At 34.2% G+C, this 24,109-nt stretch overlaps 1 protein-coding gene across 2 annotated transcripts in view; it reads left to right on the top strand.

Annotated features, from left to right (window-relative positions):
- Positions 1-24,109, top strand: part of LOC105544577 (dachshund homolog 2) — a 311,959-nt gene that overhangs the window by 169,730 nt on the left and 118,120 nt on the right. For both annotated transcript variants that reach the window (XM_011987135.1, XM_011987142.1), the window contains exon 4: positions 18,757-18,929. In XM_011987135.1, the coding sequence (XP_011842525.1) occupies positions 18,757-18,929 (173 nt within the window). The remainder of the gene's footprint in view (positions 1-18,756; positions 18,930-24,109) is intronic.

Below are 24,109 nucleotides of genomic sequence, written 5' to 3' on the forward strand. Positions count from 1 at the left end.
TTTTTTTGTATTTTTAGTAAAGATGGGGTTTCACCATGCTGGCCAGGCTGGTCTTGAACTCCTGACCTTAGGTGATCTGCCCGCCTTGGACTCCCAAAGTTCTGGGATTACAGGTGTGAGCCACTACACCCGGCCACATGTTTTGAATTCTACATTATTGTTAGATGTTGGAGAAGTCACCTAACATTTCTAAGTCTTAATATCCACAACTATATAGACTGTGGATAAAAATACACCCACTTAAGGTTGCTGTGAGGTCTCAGAATAATAAAGTAAAATATGTTAACAGTGAGTTGCATATAGTAAGTACTATATATATCACAAGTAGTATTATTACTTAGCAATCGCACTATAGCTAATGTATACAAATACAGGTTTAGATGATGTTTTAGGGACTTCAAAGACTCACAAGTCTTTCTGCAGCAAAGCAGATCTTGTGTATATTACTTTTGTATATATCTTACTTTTCTTACGAATGGATAATCCAGGATAGGGTTTCATTACTCTCTTCCCTGACACTTTTATTCTCCCATTCTACCTTGGGATTAAGGCAACAGAGGAATTCTGAGACATTTTAATACAATGTTCCAAATCTTAGTGAAATTGGTCAGTTATTAAGCATACAAAAATAGGTTATGGTGTGTTACTTTAAAGTGGTTATAATCTCAAGCATAAAATGTCCCATACAAAATGAAATGTTAAACAAAAGCAAATGAAATGAATACCAGAAAAGTTATAAATATTATGATATGAAAAGTTAAAAAAGGACTGATTAAGGTAGATTCAGGTTATAATGAGGGTAATTTAGAAGACTTTGGCCTCTAGTCCGACATATAAAGAGCTTGGAAGTCATTACTCCCATCTTTGCAACTAGAAAAAAGATAAACAATCTGAGAATCACCAACTCTTATTAAAGCCATCAGAGCTTGAGGTCACAGAGCCCCACCGTGCTGGAAACTAGAGAGAAAGGCAGCACAGCTCATAAGGAGAAGAAGCCACAGCTAGATCCTGGTAGAAGCATTTAAAAGATAATTGAGTAATTGCAGGAGGCTTGCTGTAGATCTAGCTCAAGAGACAAAAAACTCGTGGGGGCCCTGGTTTATGAGGCCCCTACACTTTCATGAGTTTTATTTCTAGGAGCCCTACCAGATTCTCAGGGTGAAGATATGAGAACATTCTCCTCATGTTTCTAGCAAGGGGAAAAGAAAAGTAACAACTTTGAAATATGCTCATAGTACTCTGTTCTCCTGAAGGCCTGTCCTCAAAGAAAACTATTTTACCAGAGCTTAAACTACTTGGTGTTGCTAGAGCCTAACTGACCTCGGGAAAGGGATATACTAACCTCCAACCCTCTCTAACTTTTATGTGAGGGGAAAAGAACAGTACAGTTCCAGCAGCCTTAAGCCTTCTGTCTCACCTAAGGACTTACGGGAGTTAAAAATTACTTGTGAAAGTCACAGCCCAAGGATACAGGCTCACTAAGGGGCTAAGACCTAATCATAAGATTACAGAAGGTTTCTTCTCTCACATTTAAGTATCCCCACAGTAGTACTCCTGTATAACAAAGGGGGATTACAGCTTAAAGGACTGCAATTTTCAGACCCTAGTTATGACAGGTTCTCTAGGGAGAAGCAAAACTAAGGAGGACAGAAACAAGACTAGAGGGAAATTTAGACACTAATGCCACAGGTAAAGCAAGCATTTACGATAGCCTAACTACCAGCCAGATCAGCATAAAACCTATCACCAAAGGCCCATTTACTTCAGTCTCTCCTACTACATTATTTCTGGCTTTAAACGAAAAAGAAAATGCAAACATAAACAAAATCAAAAAACACAATCTGAAGAGACAGAGCAAACAACAGAACCAAATTCAGACATAGCTGATATTTTAGAATTATCAGACTGAGAATTTTTTTAAAAAAAGCTAATATACTAAGAGAATGGAAAAAACGAACATCATACAGAACACATGGGATAGTTAATCAGTGAGGCAGAAACCCTAAGAAAAAATCAAAAGAAAATGCTAGGAATAAAAGAAAGAACTCCAATAAAATGAAGAATATCTTATATGAAATAATCGATAGAATACACAGAGTCAAGCAAAGAATCAGTAAGCTTGAAGATATTTCAACACATACTTCTCAAGCTGAAAAAAGAGAAATGATGACAGAAATAAAATACCAGAATGGACTATCTAAGAACTGTGTGACAAAGAAAAGAAAAAGATAAAAGAACAGAAGACATATTTCAAATAACAACGACTGAGAGTTTTCCAAAATTAATGAGAAACACCAAATCACAAATTGTTCAGCAAACACTAAGTAGGATAAATACCAAAATCTACAAATACCCATATCATATTCCAACTGCAGAAAACCAATGACAAAAAGAAAATCTTGAAAGAAGACAGAGAAAAAAACTTTATTTTCACACGGAAACAAAGATAATAATTACACTGAACTTCTCTTTAGAAACCAGGCAAATAGCAAGAGAGTGGAATGAAATATTTAGAGTGTTGAAAAAGAAAACACCATAAATGTATACCCTTACTATCCACCCACAAGAATTTAAAAATATATATTTAAAACCCCACAAACCTAGAATTCTGTCTCCAGGAAAATTTCCCTTTAAAAGTGAAGGAAAAATAAAAACTTTCTCAAACAAAAATTGAGGTAATTTGTTACCATACCAGTAGAACTGCATCGCAAGAAACATTGAAAACTCTTCACGAAAAAAGAAAATGATATACGTTGGAAAGTTTGATTTATGTAAACAAAGGAAGCACACTAGAGGAGGAATAAATTAAGATAAATTAATTTTTTAAATTTCTTCTTTTTGTTTTGTTAGTTTGTTTTTTTTACAGGGTCTCACTCTGTCACCCAGGCTGGAGTGCAGTGGTGTGATCACGGCTCACTGCAGCCTTGACCTCCCAGGCTCAGGAGATCCTCTCTCCTAACCCCCTCCACCCCCCAGTAGCCGGGACTACAGGCATGTGCCACCACTCCCAACTAACCTTTGTATTTTTTAGTAGAAACAGGGTTTTGCCACGCTGCCTAGGCTGGTCTTGAATTTCTGGGCTCAAGAGACCTGCCTGTCTTGGCCTCCGAGAGTGCTGGGAATACAGGCATGAGCCACCATGCCCAACCAATTTATAAAAATTCTTAGTTAATCTAACACATAGTGGTCTGTTCAAATAATAAAAGCAATATAAGCAGGAGGAGCAATTCTTATATCAGGTAAAACAGACTGTAAAGCAAAAGCAGTGAAGAAAAGACAAAGAAGGTCATTATATTAATATATTGATAAAAGGATACATCCAACAAGAAGATACTACATTCCTAAATATACCTGCACCTAACTCTGAAACTCCCAGATTAATAAAACAGTTACTACTAGACCTAGGAAAAGAGGTAGACAGCAGCACAATCATAGTGAGCGTCTTCAACACTCCACTGACAGAACTAGACATAGGATCAAAGCAGAAAGCAAACAAGGACTTAAACTGAATGCTAGAACAAACCGACCTAAAAGTATTTACAGAGCACTTTATCCAATAAATGCAGAATTTACATTCTTCTCATCAGCATGTGGCACATTCTCTAAGATAGACCATGGATTAGTCCATTTTCACGCTGCTGATAAAGATATACTCAAGGCTGGACAATTTACAAAAGAAGGAGATTTAATGGACTTACACTTCCACGTGGTAAGGGAGGCCTCACAATCATGGTGGAAGGCAAAAGGCACTTCTTACGTGGCGGTGGCAAGAGAGAGAATGAGAACCAAGTAAAGGGGTTTCTCCTTATAAAACCATCAGATCTCGTGAGACTTATTCACTACCATGAGAAGAGTATGGGAGAAACCTCTCCCATGATTCAGTTATCTCCCACTGGGTCCCTCCCAAAACACATGGGAATTATGGGAATACAATTCAAGATGAGATTTGGATGGGGACACAGAGCCAAACCATATCAGCCCATATGATAGGCCAAAAAACATGTACAATTTCTTTCAGTTCAGTTCAGATTTTGATTATTTTTTGTCTTCTGATATGATTGGGGTTGGTTTGCTCATGCTTCTCCAGTTTCTCTAGTTGTGAGAATAGGTTGTTAATTTGAGATCCTTCTAACTATTTGGTGTAGGCATATAATGCTATAAACTTCAATACTAACACTGACTTAGCTGTGTCCCAAAGATTGTCATATGTACTATCTTTGGTCTCATTAGTCTCAAAGAATTTCTTGATTTCTGCCTTAATTTTACTATTTACCCAAAAGTCATTTGGGAGCATGTTGTGTAATTTCCATGTAATTACATGATTGAATTTGTTAGTATTGATTTCTATTTTTACTATTGTGCTGTCCAAGTGTGGCTGGTATAATTTCACTTTTTTCAATTTGCTGAAGATTGTTTTATGTTTGATTATGTGGTAGATTTTAGTATGATTTATTTTTTTCCCAATTTTCTGAGTTTTTAAATATTTGATTATGTGATCAATTTTAGAGTATGTGCCATGTGCAGATGAGAAGAATGTGCATTCTATTGTCTTTGGTTGGAGAGTTCTGTAAATGTGTATTAGGCCCATTTGGTCAATTGTGAGTTCAGGTCTTGAATATCTTTGTTATTTTATGCTTTGATGATTTGTCCAATACTGTCAGTGTAATGTTGAAGTCTCTCACTATTATTGTGTGTAAATCCAAATTTCATCATAGTTCTCTAAGAACTTGCTTTATGAATCTGGGTGCTCCTCTGTTGGGTGCATATTTATTTAGGGTAGTTAGGTCTTCTTGGTGAATTAAACCCTTTATTATTATGTAATGCTCTTTTTTCTTTTTTGATCTAACCACAGTAAAACAAATAAAGGAATCCATGATTTTGTTCTTTGAAAAAATTAATAAGATACATAGATTACTAGCTAGACTAATAAAGACACAAAAGACAGAAAATCCAAATAAACACAATTACAAATGACAAAGGGGACATTACCACTAACCCACAGAATACAAAAAATTCTCAGAGACTTACTATAAATACCTCTATGCACACAAACTAGAAAATCTAGAAGAAATTGATATATTCCTGAAAATATACAACCTCCGAAGACTGAACAAAAAAGAAATTGAATATCTGAACAGACCAATAATGAGTTTCAAAATTGAGGCAATAATAAAAAATCTACCAAACAAGAAAAGCCAGGGACTAGATGGATTCACAGCTTAATTATATTAGATGTACAAAGAAGGGCTGGTACCATTTATACAGAAAATATTCCCCAAAATTGAGGAGGAGGGACCTTTCTAACTTGTTCTATGAGACCAGGATCATCCTGACACCAAATCCTTGCAGATGCACACCAAAAACAGTAAAAGGTAAAAAGAAAAAGGTATTGTCATCAGGACAATATCCTTGATGAACACAGATGGAAAAATCTTCAAGAAAATACTAGCAAACCAAATTGAGCAACACATAAAAAGCTAATCCACTATGATCAAGCATGCTTTATCCCTGGCATCCAAGGTTGTTTCAACATATGCAAATAAATACATGTGATTCATATTCATATAAACAGAAATAAAAACAAAAACCACATGGCTATCTCAATAGATGCACGAAAGGTTTTTGGTAAAATTCAAGATCCCTTCATGTTAAAAACCCTCAGTAAACTAGGCATTGAAGGAGCTACCGCAAAATAATAAGAGCCGTCTCTGACAAACCCACAGCCAACATCACACTGAACTGGCAAAAGTTGGAAGCATCACCCTTGAAAACCAGCACAAGACAAGGATGCCTTATCTCACCACTCTTATTCAACACAGTACTGAAACTCCTGGCCAGAGCAATCAGACAGGGGGAAGAAATCAAAGGCATCCAAAAAGGAAGACAGGATGTCAAACTATCCCTAATCGCAGATGACATAATTCTACATCATGAAATTAACCCAAATGCCCATCAACAGTAGATTGGATAAAGGAAGTGTTGTACATATACACCATGGAATACTACACAGCCATAAAACAGAATTAGGTCATGTTCTCTGCAGCAGCATGGATGGAGCTGGAGGCCATTACCCTAAGAAACTAATGCAGGAACAGAAAACCAAATACCACTTATTCTCACTCAAAAGTGGAAGCTAAACCATGAGAACACATGGACACAAAGAGGAAAATAACAGACACTTGGGCCTAATGGAGGGTGCAGGGTGGAAGGAGGGAGATGATCAGAAAAAAATACTATTGGGTACTATGCTTATTACTTGTATGAGGAAATAGTCTATACAACAAACCCACATGACACACAGTTTACTTGTATAACAAATCTGCACATATACACCTGAACCTAAAATAAAAGTTAAAAAAGTCTCAATACATTTTTTAAAAATCAAAGTTAGATGAAATATCTTCTCAGGCCACAGTGGAATAAAACTAGAAATCAACTGCCAAAGGAACCCTCAACACTATAGAAGAACATGGAAATTAAACAATCTGCTCTTGAAAGATTTTTGGTTTAACAATAAAATCAAGATAAAAATTTAAAAAGTATTCAAAATGAATGATAATAGTGACACAAGTTATTAAAACAGCTGGAATATAGAAAAAAGTAAACAGTGCCAAGAGGAAGGTTTATGTTACTAAACGCTTACATCGAAAAATCTGAAAGGTCACAAATTAACAACCTAACATCACATCTCAAGGAACTAGAGCAACTAGCCCAAACCAAACCCAAAGCTAGCAGAAGAAAAGAAATAACAAGGATTAGAGCAGAACTAAATAAAATGGAAACAAAATCTATGAAAAAAAGATCAATTTAAAAAAAGTTAGTTCTGTGAAAAGATAAACAAAATCAATAGAACATTAGGTAGATTAATCAAGAAAATAAGAGAGATGATTCAAATAAGCTCACTTAGAAAGAAAAATGGAGCTATTACAACCAACACCACAGAAATTCAAGATTTTTTGAGACTACTATGACCACCTCTATGCACACAAACTAGAAAACCTAGAGGAAATGGTTGAATTCCTGGAAACATACAAACCTCTTAGCTTGAATCAGGAAGAACTAGAAATCCTCAACAGATCAATAATAGGCAGTGAGATTGAATCAGTAATTTAAAAATTGCCAAAGAAACAAGAGCCCAGGACTAGATGGATTTAAAGCCAAATTCAGTGGACCTTCAAAGAAGTGATACCAATCCTACTGAAACTGTTCCAAAATATTGAGAGAGAATATCCTCCAACTTATTCTATGAAGCCAGCATCACCTTGTTACCCAAGCAAGGAAAGCACATAACCAAAAAAAGATAACTATAGACCACTATCCCTGATGAACCTAGATGAAAAAAATCCTCAATAAAGTACAAGCAAACCAAATTCAACAACACATCAAAAAGATAATACACCATGATCAAGTGGGTTTCATCCCAGTAATACAGCGATGGGTCAATGTACTCAAGTCCAGAAACGTGATTCACCACCTAAACATAATTTAAAACCTAAAGCATATGATCATCTCAATAAATACAGAAAAACATTCAATAAAATCAAACTCCTTTATTATAAAAACCCTCAACAAATTAGACATTGAAGGAACATAATTAAAATTATAAAAGCCATCTATGACAAACCAACAGTCAGCATCATACTGGAAGGGCATACACTGGTGGCATTATCCCCATAAGAACTGGAACAAGAGAAGGTTGCCCATTTTTACCACTCCTGTACAACATAGTGCTGAAAGTCCTAGCCAGACCAATCAGGCCAGAGAAAGAAAGAAAGGACACACAAATAGGAAAAGAGAACATTAAAACATCTATCTTCACTGGCAATATGATCGTATAAGTAGAAAGTCCTATAGACGCTATCAAAGGATTTCAAGATGTGTTAAATGACTTCAGTACTGTTTCAGGATACAAAATCAACATACAAAAAATTGTAGCATTTCTATATACCAATAAGATTCAAATCAAGAATGAGAGCCAAATCAAGAATGCAATCCCATTTACAATAGTCACAAAAATGTAAAATATCTAGGAATACATCTACCAATGAGTCGAAAGATCTCTATAAGGAGAACTACAAAACACTCCTGAAAGAAATAATAGATGACACAAACAAATGGAAAAACATTCCATGCTCATGGATTGGAAGAATCAGTATTGTTAAAATGGCCATATTGCCCAAAGCCATCTACAGACTCATTACAATTTCTATCAAAATACAAATGCCGTTCATTTAAATAATTAATAAAAAAACTATTATAAAATTCATATGGAAGAAAAAAATTGGCCTAAATAGCCAAAGCAATCTTAAACAAAATGAACAAAGCTGGAGAGTTATCACATTGCTGGATTTCTAATTATACTACAAGGATATAGTAACCAAAACCAGAACAGAATGGTACTTATATGAATATAGACATATAGACAAATGGAACAGAATAGAGAATCCAGAAATAAAGCTGATCTTTGACAAAGCATCCAAAAGCATAAATTGGGGAAAGGACACCCTGTTCAACAAATGGTGCTTGGAAAATTGGATAACCATATATAGAAGAATGAAACTAGATCCCTGTCTTTCACCATATACCAAAATAAACTCGAGATGGATTAAAGACTTAAATCTAAGACCTCGATTAATAAAAATTCTAGAAGAAAACCTAGAAAAAACTCTTCTAAACATTGGTCTAGACAAAGAATTTGTGATTAAGACCCAAAAAGCAGATGTAATAAAAATATATAAATAAATGGGGCCTCATTAAACAAAACAAAAAAAAGCTACTGCACAGCAAAAGTAATAATCTTCAGGGTAAACAGCCAATTCACAGAATGGCAGAAAATGCTTGCAAACTCTGCATCTAACAAAGGACTAATATCCAGAATCTACAAAGAACTCAAACAAATCAACAAGACAAAAACAATAACATCAAAAATGTGGGCAAGTGACATTAGTAGACACTTATCAAAAGAAGATATACAGGAAATGCAAATCAAAACCACAGTGTGATACCACCTTACTCCTGCAAGAATGGCCATAATCAATAAATCAAAACATAACAGATGTTGGTGTGGATGCAGTGAAAACGGAACACTTCTACATTGCTGGTGGGAATGTAAACTAGTACAACCACTATGGAAAACAGTGTGGAGATTCCTTAAAGAACTAAAAGTAGAACTACCATTTATTCCAGCAATCCTGCTACTGGGTATGTATCCAGAGGAAAAGAAGTAATTACACACACACACAAAAAAAACACGCACTTTTATAGCCACACAATTCACAATTGCAAAAATATGGAACCAGTCCAAATACTCATCAATCAACAGGTGGATAAAGAAATTGTATGTACGATATATATGTGATATATATAATGGAATACTACTCAGCCATATAAAGGAACAAATTAATTGCATCCACAGCAGCCTAGATGGAACTGGAGATTATTCTTCTAAGTGAAGTAACTCAGGAATGGAAAACCAAACATTGTGTGTTCCCACTCAAAGGTGGGAGGTAAGCTATGAGGATGCAAAGGCATAAGAATGATACAATGGACTTTGGGGACTCGGGGGATAATGTAGCAGGTGGGAGAGGAATAAAAGACTATAAATTGGGTCCAGTGTATACTGCTTAGTTGATGGGTGCACCCAAATCTCAGAAATTACCAAAAAAGAACTTAATCGTGTAACCAAATGTCACCTGTTGTCCAAAAACTTATGGAAATAAGAAATAAGAAAAAAGATATACAAATGGCCAAGAGAAAATGCTCAACATCCCTAATCAATAGGAAAATGCAAATTGAAACCACAATGAGATGCTACCTTACCCCTGCCGGAATGGATATTATTAAACATTAAAAAAAATATATAGATGCTGGCCTGGATGTAATGAAAAAGGAACACTGTTCCTTTTAGACACTGTTGATGGGACACTGTTGACGGGAATGTAATTTAGTACAGCCCCTATAGAAAACCATATGGCGATTTCTCAAAGAACTAAAAGTAGATCTGCCATTCAATCCAGCAATCCCTCTACTGTGTGTCTATCCAAAGGAAAAGAAGTCATTATATCAGAAAGACACCTGCACTTGTATGCTTACCGTAGCACAATTCACAATTGTAAACATATGGAATCAACCTAAGTGTTCATCAATGGATGAGTAGATAAAAATAAAGTGTTACATGTATACACCATGGAATACAACTCAGCCACAAAAAGAAGAAATTAGTACCTTTTGCAGTCATTTGGATGGAGCTGAAGGTCATTATTCTAAGTGAAGTAACTCAGGAGCGGAAAACCAAGTGTTGTATATTCTCACTTATAAGTGGGATTTAAGCTATGTGTATGCAAAGAAATACAGAGTGGTACATGGACATTGCAGAATCAGAAGGGAGGAGTGTGGGAGCTAGGTGAGGGACCAAAAAAACTACATTATGGGCACAGTGTACACTTCTCAGGCTACAGGTGCACTAAAATCTCAGATTTCACACTATGCAATTCATCCATTTAACCAAAAGTTACTTGTACCCGCAAAGCTATTGAAATACGAACAATAACAAGAAAAAGTAATTTTAAAAAGAATGTATTGAGTCATTATTCTTGTGAATGAGTGAAATAAGTGACAGCAATGTTATAAAGGACTGAAAGGAGGAATTGAGAACTGAGAATACTCTGTTATAAGGCATTTGTACTACCCCTGAAGTAGTATAGTGGTATTTGTAAATGGAATAAGACTAATTGTAAATATATATTGAAAACTCTAAGGCAAACACTAAAGAACATTAAAAGTTTTAACGGTTTGATTTCTAAAACATTAAAAATTTTAATAAAAATTTTAAATTCCTCTTAAATTCATGTGGAACATTCACCAAAATAGGACATATTCTGGTCCATAAAATACACTTTAACACATTTAAGAGAATAGAAATCAAAGTATACCCTCAGTCATAATGGAATTAAACGAGAAGCCAATAACAGAAAGACAGCTGTAAAATCAAAAAATACTTAGAGATTAAACAGTACACTTATAAATACCACACAAGTCAAAAAAAGAACCCCCAAGAAAAATTCAAAAGTATTTTAAAGCAAATGACAATGAAAATATAATTTATCAAAATTCATAGGATGTAGCAAAAGCAGTGCTTAGAGGGAAATAAATAGCATTGAATTAATTAATATATTAAAAAGGATAAAGAGATAAAATCAGTAATCAAAGCTACCACTTTAGGAAAATAAAAAGATAAAAAATCTAAAGCAGAAGAAAATAAATAATAATTATTAGAATAGAAATGAATGAAATTGAAAACAGAATATCAACAGAGAAAATCAATGAAACCAAAAGCTGGTTCATTGACAAGACAAATGAAATTCATAAACCCCTAGGCAGACTAACTAACAAAAAGAGAGAAGATGCAAATCACTATTATCAGAAAATAGAGGCCATCACTATTTATACTATGACATTAAAATGATAATATAGCGATACTCAACAACTCTATACCCACAAATTTGATAACTTGGAAGAAATTAGCTAATTTTTTATAAACTACAATCTACCAATACTCACACAAGAAGCAACAAATAATCTGAAAAAGCCTATACTTATTACAGAAATAGAATCTATAATTAAAACCCTTCCACAACAGAAAGCACCATGTTCAAATGGGTTCAAAGGTAAAGTCTACCAAACATTTAAAGAAGAAAATATACCAATGATCTGCAATACCTTCCAGAAGATAAAAGCAGTGGGAATACTTTCTACCTCATTCTATGAGATCAAAATTAACCAAATACCAAAATATCAGAGAAAGACAATGTAAGAAAGGGGAACTATAGACCAGTGTCTCTGATGAACATAATGCAAAAATCCTGAAAACAAAATAGTACATTAAAGTTAACAATGTATAGGAAAAATTACACACTGGCCGGGCACGTTGGCCAATGCCTGTAATCCCAGCACTTTGGGAGGCTGAGGCAGGCGAATCATGAGGTCAAAAGATCAAGACCATCCTGGCCAACATGGTGAAACCCCGTCTCTACTAAAAGTACAGAAATTAGCTATGTGCAGTGGTGTGTGCCTGTAGTCTCAGCTACTAGGGAGGCTGAAGCAGGAGAATCACTTGAACCAGGGAGACGGAGGTTGCAATGAGCCGAGATCGCACCACTGCACTCCAGCCTGGTGATAGAGTGAGACTCTGTCTCAAAAAAACAAAACTAAACAAAACAAAAAATTACACACCATTACCAAGTGGAATTTATTCCATGTGTGTAAGGGTAGCTCAACATTGGAAAATCAGTTGATGTAATCTGTAACATCAGTAGGCAAGAGAAAAAAAATAATATGATACTAAAAGTAGATGCAGAAAAAGTTTTTGAGAAAATACAATACACATTCATAATAAAAGCTCTTAGAAAAAAATAGGAATAGAGGGGAACTGCCTCAACTTGTTAAAGAACATCTACAAAAACCTACTGCTGACATCTTACTCAATGGTGAAAAACTAGGTGCTTTTCCCCTAAGATTGAAAATAAGGGAAGGATGTTCCCTCTTATCACTTCTATTCATCATTGTACTGGAGGCCTTAGATAGTGAAAAATGACAAGAAAGTGAAACAAAAATTTATACAAATTAGGGAAGAAAAAATTGTATTGGTTCAAAGATGACATGATTATCTGTGTAAAATTTAAAAAGATTTTATAAAAAAGTCTCATAGAACTGATAAGAGATTATAGTAAGGTTGCAGGATGCAAAATTAATGTGAAAAATCAACTGTTTTCTTGTATACCAACAATGAACAGTTGCAATTTGAAGTTAAAAACACATCTTAAGTGAAATAACTCTGAAACAGAAAGTCAAAAACTTATAAGTGGAAGTCTAGACTTCACCACTACACAATGTATCCATGTAACAAAACTGCACTTGTACCTCTTAAATTTATACAAATAAAAACACAAAATTGTTTAAATTAGCAGCAATAATTGAAGTACTTAAGTATAAACATAGCTAGCTAGCTAGCTAGATAGATAGATAGATATAGATATAAGATTACTAGAATGACTACTACAGAACTCTGATGAAAAAATCCGGGAATATATAAATAAATGGAGAGGTATCCTATGTTCATGGATAGGAAGACTCAATATCGTTAGAACAGCAGTTCTTCCCAACTTGATCTATAGATTTAATATATTCCCAATCAAAATCCAAGGAAATTGTTTTGTGGATACTCACATAGTGATTCCAACATTTATATGGAAATTAAAAGAACCAAAATAGCCAGGAAAGTATTGAACAAAAAAAAAAAAATGCAGTGGACTGACACTACCATACTTCATTATTTACTATAAAGTTACAGTAATCGTGATAGTGTGATTTTGGCAAAAGAACTGAAAAATAGATTAATGTTAATAGAACAGAATAGAGAGCCTAGAAATAGATCCACACAAATATAGTCAATTGGTATTTGATGGAGGAGCAAAGGCAATTCAATAGAAAGATCATAGCATTATTCTATAAATTACAGTGGAACAACTGGGATATCACATGCAAAGAATGAACCTAGACACAGACAGACCATCTGTTCTTTACAAAAATTAACTCAAGAGCATCATAGGCCTAAATGTAAATTGCAATTGCAAAACTCTGAATCTATTAGCAGATAACATCAGAGAAAAGCTGGGTGATCTTGGGTTTGGCAATGAGGTTTTAGATACAATATCAAGACCATAAACCTTAAAATAAACTAATAAGTTGGATTTCATTAAACTTAAAAACCGTTCCATGAAGCCCACTGTTAAGAGAATGAAAAGACAAACAAAAGAATAGGAAAAGTCTTTGCACAACTCATATATGATAAAGGACTGATAGATATACAAAGAAACTTTAATCTCAACAATAAGAAATAAGCAACCAAATTAAAAAGTGGACAAAAGACCTAAACAGACATCTCATTAATTAAGACACAGATGGATAATAAGCATATGAAAACATGTTGAATATAATATGTCACTAGGAAATTGCAAATTAAAACAACTAGGAGATACCCATGAACACCTGTGGAAATAGCTAACATCCAAAATTGTCAACTTCAATTGCACACAAAGATTTGGAGCAACAGGAACTTTCCGTTTGTTGTTCATGGAAATGCAAAATACTATAATGACTTTGGAAGACATTTTGGGCATTTTTTAAACTAAAGTAAACATAGTCCTATATTTATACAAATCAATGAAGAACTTAAGTTCACACAAAAACCTATACACCAAAGTTTATAGTAACTTTATTCATAATTGCTAAAAATTAGAAACAACCAAGATATGCCTTAATAGGTGAATGCATAAACCAACTGTGGTATATATGTACTATGGAAACATATTTAGCAATAAATACAAATGAGCTATCAAACCTTGAAAAGACTTGGGTGAACCTTAAGTGCAAATTGCTAAGTGAAACAAATCAGTCTGAAAAGGCTAAATAGTGTGTGATTCTAACTAGCTAGCATTCGGGTAAAGGCAAATCTATAGAGCCTAAAAAGATCAGTGATTGCCAGAGGTTGCGGGGAGGGATAAAACAAGTGACCTCTGCTATAAACTATGGACTGTGGTTAATACATCAATATTGATTTTTCAAATGTAGAGATACAACAGATTATTACACGATATTAATATGAGGACCAACTGTGTGATGGCAGAGTGGAGGTATAAGAAAATTCTCTGTAACTTCTGCTAATGTGTTTTATTAATCTAAGACTGCTCTAAAACTAGTCTATTTATTTTTTAAAGGGAAGGGGTATTTACATAGGCAAATCAATTGGGTTAGGAAGGCAGATTCCAGAGAGAAGCATTAACATGAGTGAAGGCTAACATGAATTCAAACTGTAGATGTAAATAGTCCAGTGGGGCTAGAGTACAGCATACAGAGAGGAATATAATGAAACATTACAACCAGAAAGGTAATTTTGGATGAAATAAAAATGCTTGTATTTTATTCTGGTAGCAGTAAGTGGTCACTGGAAGTCTTAAAAAGGGAGTGGAAAGGCAAATGAAAAACCACAGGAAGACAGATTGGGAAGATAGGGTACTTCTATCAAGGGATTAATGCCTGGTAGTCACCGTAGAAATGACAAAATATTACAGAAGTCAACGTGACTTAGAAATCAAATCAATGTGAGATTTAGATAGACAGAGGATTACTAAAGTTTGTACCTTTCATAGCTAGAAGGAGGTGGTGCTATGCACTTATATAATTGTAGGAGCTGCTGAAATACCAAGATGCATTAGAAATTATTCTTACAGGCCCGACTCTGTGGCTCACTGCTGGAATCCCAGCACTTTGTGAGACCGAGGTGGGCAGATCACTTGAGGTCAGGAGTTCGAGACCAGCTCGGCCAACATGGTGAAACTCCATCTGTACTAAAAATACAAAAATTAGCTGGGCGTGGTGGCACATGCCTGTAATGCCAGCTACTTGGGAGGCTGAGGCAGGAGAATCGCTTGAGCCCGGGAGGCAGAGGCTGCAGTGAGCCGAGATCGTGCCACTGCACTCCAGCCTGGATGACAGAGCGAGAATCTGTCATATTTTTAAAAATAAATAAATAAATAATTTAAAAAATTTAAATTAAAAAAAAGAATTATTCTTATAGTAACTTGCATAATGTCTGTGAAGTCAATAGGAAAAGAGATAACCCATTTTGGTGGTTTTTTAAAAAGATTTGTCTTTATTACCATGCTATTAAAAGGCTACCTGTATATCTAGCATGTGACTAAGTGAGCCAGATTGCAGGTGTTGTGTGTACTACTGATGGTTTTTAATTATATGTGTTCAGTTTCAGAAAAAGTTTGACTTTCATAATTCAGTGTTTGCATAAGCTTGGCATGGAGAACTCATGTGTGGTCACTGTTAAATTGGCCTGTAATGTAAGTACTAGCTTGGGGTAAAGTCTAGGGCATTACAGTCAATTGACAGTTATTGCAGGTCATGATTTCAAAATATGAGTTTTAAGACTTTCATGGTCATTTGAAATGTTTGATGAATTAGATTTTAGAACTGCCAATGGGCTGTTAAATTCTTTTTGTAGTTTGCATTTAGTTTGCATTTCAATTGGACTTTAAGTAGGCATATTTCTTATTATTGCCAGATGGTGCCTAGGTGATACTGAAAATCTCTGGAGAATGAGGAAAGATTATTACACTGTTAAGGGAACTGTAAGTTGAACAAAAGCTTATTTGAGCATTTGAATAGTAAATAGGAGCACTGATGGCTACTTTTCATCTAAGTTTGATCAATTTGTGACTGAAGCAGTGTACACAAAGAAGGACTGAATTGTATAATTACCTTGGGCTTGCGGTAAATGATAGCCTTATATAGAAACCTACTTAGGTCATTGATTGTCGTTATTATGTTGAACATAATGTGAAGGTTTCAGGAGAAAGATAAACAGTGATTAGTTTAATATATATTATAAAATATCATTATAGCATAAGCTATATGATAAAAATGCGTATGTACCTAAGTAATTTTAGAAGGCTAACTGAAAATATGCTTCTAGTTTTAAAGGGAGTGAGTTGCACATACAAATGAGATTACACAGCATTTGTCTTTCTGTGCCTGGCTTATTTTGCTTAGCATAATGTTCTCCAGAATGACAAGTGTTTGAGGCGATGGATATATTAATTAGCTTTATTTAGTTATCCCACATTGTGTGTGTGTATATGTATATGTGTATATATGTGTGTGTACACATATATAATATATAATAGGATCACTTTGTATTCCATAAGTATATGCAATTGTAATTTGTCAATGTCTAATAAAATTTTTAACTATTAAAAAGTAAAAATAATCACAAGTGAGTGGAAAAGGAATTCAATATTCAATATTGAATTCAATATTTTTGAATTCAATATTGTAAGAGTTGTTTTGAGGCTTCATTGATAAATTAATAATGGCAACAAAAATATTTCAGAGCTCGAAAGTTTGGTTTAGAAGGTTGTTCCTAAAAAGGATTTAGAGATAGTGAGCTGTCAGTGAACACAGATAGGAGAAAAGTTTAAAATAGTTTCTGACTCTGGGATGTGGAGTCAGATAGGGAGTACAGAGAATGTTTTCTTTCCCGAGTTCCACACAGAATTTAAGTTTCTAGGTTAGGTTTTATCCTTGTGTAGTTCTAGTAACAGTGCATTTTGTGACTATCTTTATCAGAAACACTGGTGGCTAATGTTTTCTTTATTGAGGAATTGCTTTCATTGTGATGATCACTTGAGTGTTGTATGAGACCTTACTTACCTGGAAATGTATTCCACTGCTTGTGCTGCCTTTGTACTTTCTTGTTAACAGTTTTAGATCAACCATTATAAGTGAAATCAGGAGATGGACCTCAAGTAATTTAACACTGCTTCTTCCTTCTAGCTCCCATTAAAATTGGACTTTATTAAAATTAAAAACTACTCTGTGAAACACACTGTTAAGAAAATGAAGCCATAGAATGCAAGAAAATCTTTGTCCTAAAAATTTGTGTTTTAAGTGTTTGTATTACTGCCACTTTGGTTTGAGGAATGAGATTTAGAGAGCTTTTTAATATACTTTCTATAGATTCCCTGATGTTCTTTTTCTGTTGTGATAAGGGAAGCAAGGAAATGTGAAGCGATTACCAAGAGAAAAAAAAGGACATTATTAATACTTAATACTTGTGTGCAGAATCGACGTAAATGCTGTCCACCATAGAATTTCTGTAGTCTGTGATAATTTAGAAAAATTATAGACAGGGATGTTTTAGAACATCTGTTAAAGACTACTGATTTCTGGGCTTCTGTCAAAAATTAGGCAAGATTACTGTAGAGGTAATTGTTTATAATAAGTGCTATGATTTGCTCACAGTCACATTCACATCCATAAAGCTAAACTAAATTTTAGTCGACTCTGCTCAAACTCCTTTCCTCCTACAAATTTCAGCCTATTAAGGGATAAGTAGACAATGATTTTAATGTTACCTTTTACATGATGGCATACCTGTGGCTACCAGAAGTTGAATGTGGATAATAATTGAGAGATGTTCTTTCAGATATTTCAAATGTGTGAAAATTATTTCAACTTGCATAAGAAAAAAAATGAAATTCCTGAAATGACTCAATAATATTTGTTATTAAGTATTTCTTATTAAACTGGAAAAGAGGTTGATATTTTGATAGGAGAGTTATTATTTATTCACAAAGACTTTAAATTAAAGCTATTAATATAAGCATTCATTTTAGAGATTTATATCTAAAAGGGTGTAACATACTCCAAGTCTGTTTTCTTCTATAGTTCTGAAGCTTAGAGAATCTACATCCTGCCTTACCAGCACCTCTGTTAAGTCTCTTAAAGAAATTATAAAGCTGTCAACTATCAACACATCAATGCATTATTGTTATGATGTTACAAAACGGTTATAATGATTAAGAAGAAAGTTCTTATTTTTCGAAATGCAATGATGTTTGGCTTAAAGATTTGTGTTTGTTTTATGGGTAAAAATTTTGCATCTTATCAATATTTGGGGAGTAAAAGCAAGAACAAAGCATATTTATAATTAAACATGTGGATACAGGAAGATTTTTAAAATTATTAAACAATATAAAATACCACAGGTGCTATTAATGGCACAAGGTGACACTAGCATATAATAAAAATTGTTTTTATAAGAAAACTAAGAATGAATTCAGATACTTTTTAACAAACTATTTCAGATAATCATAATGTAACAAGTTTAATATGCACTGTCTCTTTTAGGACTGGATCTGCCATTTATGATGATGCCTCATCCCCTACTTCCAGTCAGCTTACCTCCTGCATCAGTTGCCATGGCAATGAATCAGATGAACCATCTCAATACTATTGCCAACATGGCTGCTGCAGCACAGATTCACAGTCCACTCTCCAGAGCTGGTACCTCTGTTATAAAGGTAAGAATCATGATTTAGAAAAGGACAAAAGTGTCAATTACATGCAAATTTAGATAAAATATTAACAATCCCACTGGATCTTCAGTAGTCACTCAGCTCATTGATTCAGTTAGTTAGCATACAGTGTTGATGGACTTAGTTTGTGACTAGGCCTTCCAGGTTTGTTGTTGTTTGTTTGTTTTCATTCCATGGCCACAGATCTCACTTTTAATTCTGTTTCCTGTCTTGCAGTCATGTGCACAGTGTGTGGGAGGCATGGGCAGACTAATGACAGAGTAGAAGAGTGTGCAAAAACCACTCCCATTGCTGGGGTGAAACAAAGTAAACACTGCGCATCTTTTTGGAGTTTCAGGGACAGTTATGAGCTATGATATACCATACAGGACTTATAGTCAGACAGTTTTGGGTTCCAATTCTGATTTGCAACTTAGCTGAATGAACTTGGGCATGACAGCCCTCCTGAACATATTTCCTCAACTGTAAAATGAAGGTCATAGTTAATAATCTATGCTGCTTATTTCATGGGCTGTCCAGAGATAATATGAGTAAAATATATGTAAAGACCTGCAAAACATTAACAATATTTATGATAACTTATTGCATTAACGTTATGATGTTAGAATACTTTTTTTTCAAGTTTATGCGCATGGGATAATGAAACACAAAGGATATTTTGTAGCTACCCCTTCTTTTTCCTCTTAGTGTGGCATATGGCTTTTCTGCTCTCTTTTCAATTGTCATATGAACTAGGCTTTTGAATGCTTTTTCTTCTTGTGAAGAGGTGATATATGGGTACATAGTATCCCAAGATTTTAGTTAATCACAGAAACCCATTGATTCCCTCCTTTATTCCACCACTTACTCAACAAATATTACACCCTTAATAATTACATGTCAGGGTATTGAGCAATATGGGAAATTTATAAGTACGATATACACCTTGACTTTCAGGAGCTCCCAAACATAAATGTGAGACAAACAAGTATCCACTTAACTTATACCAACAAGACAGACTATGATGGATAACATAAGAGAACCACCAAGTATTACAGGAATTTAGAGGAATGAGTGATTATACCTACCTTTTAGAAGAGAGGAGGCAGGGATCTGGGAAGGTATTATAGTTAATGGATTTCAACTGAGCCTTGCAATATTGATATGATTATAATAGATAGGCATGGAGGTGAAAGAAATGAAGGCAGAGGAAATGTGACATTTTGAACATACTTGTTTCATTTTAAAATTAGCTTGCAATTTGGGAGCCTTCTAAAGCACTGAAGAAAATTTTAAGCATAACCTTTGTAAGAAAGGAACAGAAAAATTGATCATTTTTATAAAGCTTCATCTATATATTTATAACACCAACTGGAAGTATTCTTCCTGGAGAGGCTGGTTGCAGACTTCACCACTACACAAATACCCTGGCAACAAAACTGCACTTGTACCCCTGAATCAATAAAAAAAATTAAAGGTAAAAATAAAGCTTGTGGTTGATAATGAGTTAGTCTATCCTAACTAATGGGAGCTCTGTTATTAAAATATTTGACGGGAGTGTAAACTTGGACTTAGGGTTGTCTTTGAGAAGAAAATTACCCATGAAATGTGGGATAAATTTCCCATGATTTTGAAACTGGATGGCTATTAAGAAAATATGACAACACAAACAAATTGTGAAATTATATTAAAAAACAAACCTGGGAGCAGTGGCAGTGACATGTGCCTGTAGTCCCAGCTACTTAGGAGCCTAAAGAGAGGAAGATCACTTGAAACCAGGGGTTCAAGATCAGCCTGGGCAACATTGTGAGGCTCCTTCTCTAAAACAAACAAACAAAAGCACTTCAAAGTAATTGTATTGTCATACTGGCTTTGGAATGATGGAAGAGTACTCTTAATAGAGGCATGCTTATGACTCTTCAAAAGTACATTGGTTGGTTTTCATAAGTACCACATTTAATTAGCTGTATTTCGTTTGAATGTTTGAGACTTCAGTTAGCTTTGTGAATAATTTGCGTCAAGAGGCACATGGAAATGTGGTTCATAATTATGGTCCTGGAAATGGAAAAGATAATTATCTTCTTAATCCAAATATTGGTTTTTTTTGTTTGTTTTTTTGTTTTTTTTTTTACCTATTACAGCAATATAACTGACATTTTGTTTAGGGCTTATTAGTCTATTTCATATGCAACCTTTTAAAAAAGAAAGTTGGCATTGTCACAAACAATTTTATACAACTTTTTAACAGGTGAAATTAGATCACATGCTTATTTATGTCCTGCCAAATACACAAATACATAGAAACCATTTTATGCTAAAGAGAAATGTATCTACTTTCATGTCGTTATTTTGACTAAAGTAAGTTAAGATAGATATATTTAATTAAAACACGCTGATAAAAATTTCTATTTCTGTACAAATCTATGAGAAATATATTTTGTCATATGCATAGATTGCACGGTGGTGGAAGAAGGGCTTTTTGGGTATCCATTACCCAAATAATGTACATTGTATCCAGTGAGTAATCTCTCATCATGCACCCTATTCCATCCCCTCACCTTTCCATTGTCTATCATTCCATACTTTACACTCCTGTGTACACATTATTTAGTTCCCACTTATAAGTGAGAACATATGGTATTTGTCTTTCTGTGTCTGACTTGTTATGCTTAAGATAATGGCCTCCATTTTCATCCATATTGCTGCAAAAGACAAATTTCATTCTTTCTTATGGCTAAATAGTATTCCATTTATATATATATACACACACGTATATATATACGTGTATATATACATATTGTATCTATCTATCTATCTATCTCTCTCTCTCTCTCTCTCTCTCTCTATCTATGTAGATAGATAGATAGGAATTTGATAATGGGTTAGTCTATCCTAACTAATGAGAGCTCTGTTATTAAAATATTTGATCGGAGTGTAAACTTAGAGTTGTCTTTGAGAAGAAAATTACCCATGAAATGTAGGATAAATTTGCCTGTTAGGCAAATATGCCTGTTAGGATAAATTTCCCATGATTTTGAAACTGTATGGCTATTAAGAAAATATGACAACAAAAACAAATGGCGAAATTATATTAAAAAGCAAACCTGGGAGCAGTGATGGTGATATGTGCCTTTTTTTATATATTATATATATATATATATATGAATACTATTTGGAATATATATATATATAAAATGGAATACTATGATCCTAAAAATGTGCAAGATATATATTCATATATATATGCATATATATATGCATATATATATGCATATATATATATCTTGCAGTTTTTCTTTATCATATCATCTGTTGACAGACACTTAGGTTGATCCCATATCATTGCTGTTGTGAATAGTACTACGATAAACATATGAGTGTAGATATCTTTTTGATATAGTGAGTTATTTTCCTTTGGGTAGATACCCAATAGTGGGATTGTTGGATTGAATGGCAGTTCTATTTATAGTTCCTTGAGAAATCTCCCTACTGTCATAGTGAATGTACTAATTTACATTTCTACCAACAGTGTATAAGCATTACGTTTTCTCCTCACAAACATTTGTTATTTTTTATCTTTTTAAAAATCCTCACAAACATTTGTTATTTCTTGTCTTTTGAAAAATAGCCATTCTGACTCATGTAAAATGATATCCCATTGTGGTTTTAATTTGCGTATCTCTGATGATTAGTGACGTTGAGCATTTTCATATGCCCGTTAGTCATTTGTATGTTTATTCATGTCCTTTGCCCACTTTGTACTGGGATTATTTGGAGTTTTAATTTTGAGTTGTTTAAGTCCCTTCTAAATTCTGTTTACTAATCCCCTGTCACATGCATTATTTGCAAATATTATCTCCCATTCTGTAGGTTGCCTGTTCAATCTTGATTATTTCTTTTGCTGTGCAGAAGATTTTTAGTTTAATTAAGTCCCATTTGTCTATTTTTGTTTTTATTGCCTATGCTTTTTACATCTTATTCATAAATATTTTGCCTAGACCAATGTCCAGGATAATTTTCCTTAGGTATTTTTACAGTACTTTTATAATTTCATGTCTTTCATTTAAGGGTTTAATCCATCTTGAGTTGACTTTTGAATTTGCTGAAAGATAAGGGTCCAATTTCATTCTTCTCTGTATGACAGTCAAATTTTCCCAGCACCATTTGTTGAAAAGGATGTCATTTCCCCAGTGTATATTCCTGTTGATTTTGTCACAAAAGAGTTGGCTCTGAGTACCTGGCTTTATTTCTGTGTTCCCTATTTTGTTCCCTTGATATATGTGTCTATTTTTATATCAGTACCATGCTGCTTTGGTTACTGTAGCCTTATAGTATAATTTGAAGTCAGTAATGAGATGCCTCCAGCCTTATTCTTTTTGCTTAGTATTTATTTGGCTATTCGGGCTCCTTTTTAGTTCCATATGATTTTGAGGATAGTATTTTCTATTTCTGTGAAAAATGATTTTTGTAACGGATTGCATTAAATCTGTAGATTGCTTTGAGTAGTATGGTAATTTTAATGATGTTAGTTTTTTTAATCCAAGAGCAAGGGATATTTTTCCATTTGTTTTTGGCATCTACAATTACTTTCACCAGTGTTTTGTAGTTTTCCTTGTAGATATCTTTTACCTCTTTGGCTAAAATTATTCTTAGTTTATTTTTTACTAGCTGTTGTAAATGGGATTGCCGTCTTTATTTGATTATCTGCTGGATCATTATTGGTATGTAGAAATGCTACCAATTTTTGTAAAGGGATCTTCACACTTTACTAAATTAATTTCTCAAATTCAAAAGATATTTGGTGGAGACTGAGGCATTCTAGATGTAGGTCATGTCATCAGTGAACCGGGAAAATTTGACTTCCCCTTTTCTGTTTGGATGCCTTTTATTTGTTTATTTTGCGTGATTGCTCTGGCTGGGGTATATTGGTTCATTCTCAAGCTGCTATGAAGTAATACCTGAGACTGGGTAATTTATTTAAAAAAGATGTTTAATTGACTCACAGCTCCACATGGCTGGGGATGCCTCAGGAAAACTTACAACCATGGCAGGAGGCAACTCTTCACATGGCAGCAGGAGAAAGAATGACTGCCAACAGGGGAAATGCCAGACATTTATAAAATCATCAGATCTCATGAGACTCACTCTTTCACAATAACAGCATGGAGGAAACCACCCCCCATGAT

This window comes from Mandrillus leucophaeus, unplaced genomic scaffold, assembly GCF_000951045.1.
Source record: "Mandrillus leucophaeus isolate KB7577 unplaced genomic scaffold, Mleu.le_1.0 Scaffold1081, whole genome shotgun sequence".
In the NCBI taxonomy this organism is placed as follows: Eukaryota; Metazoa; Chordata; class Mammalia; order Primates; family Cercopithecidae; genus Mandrillus; species Mandrillus leucophaeus.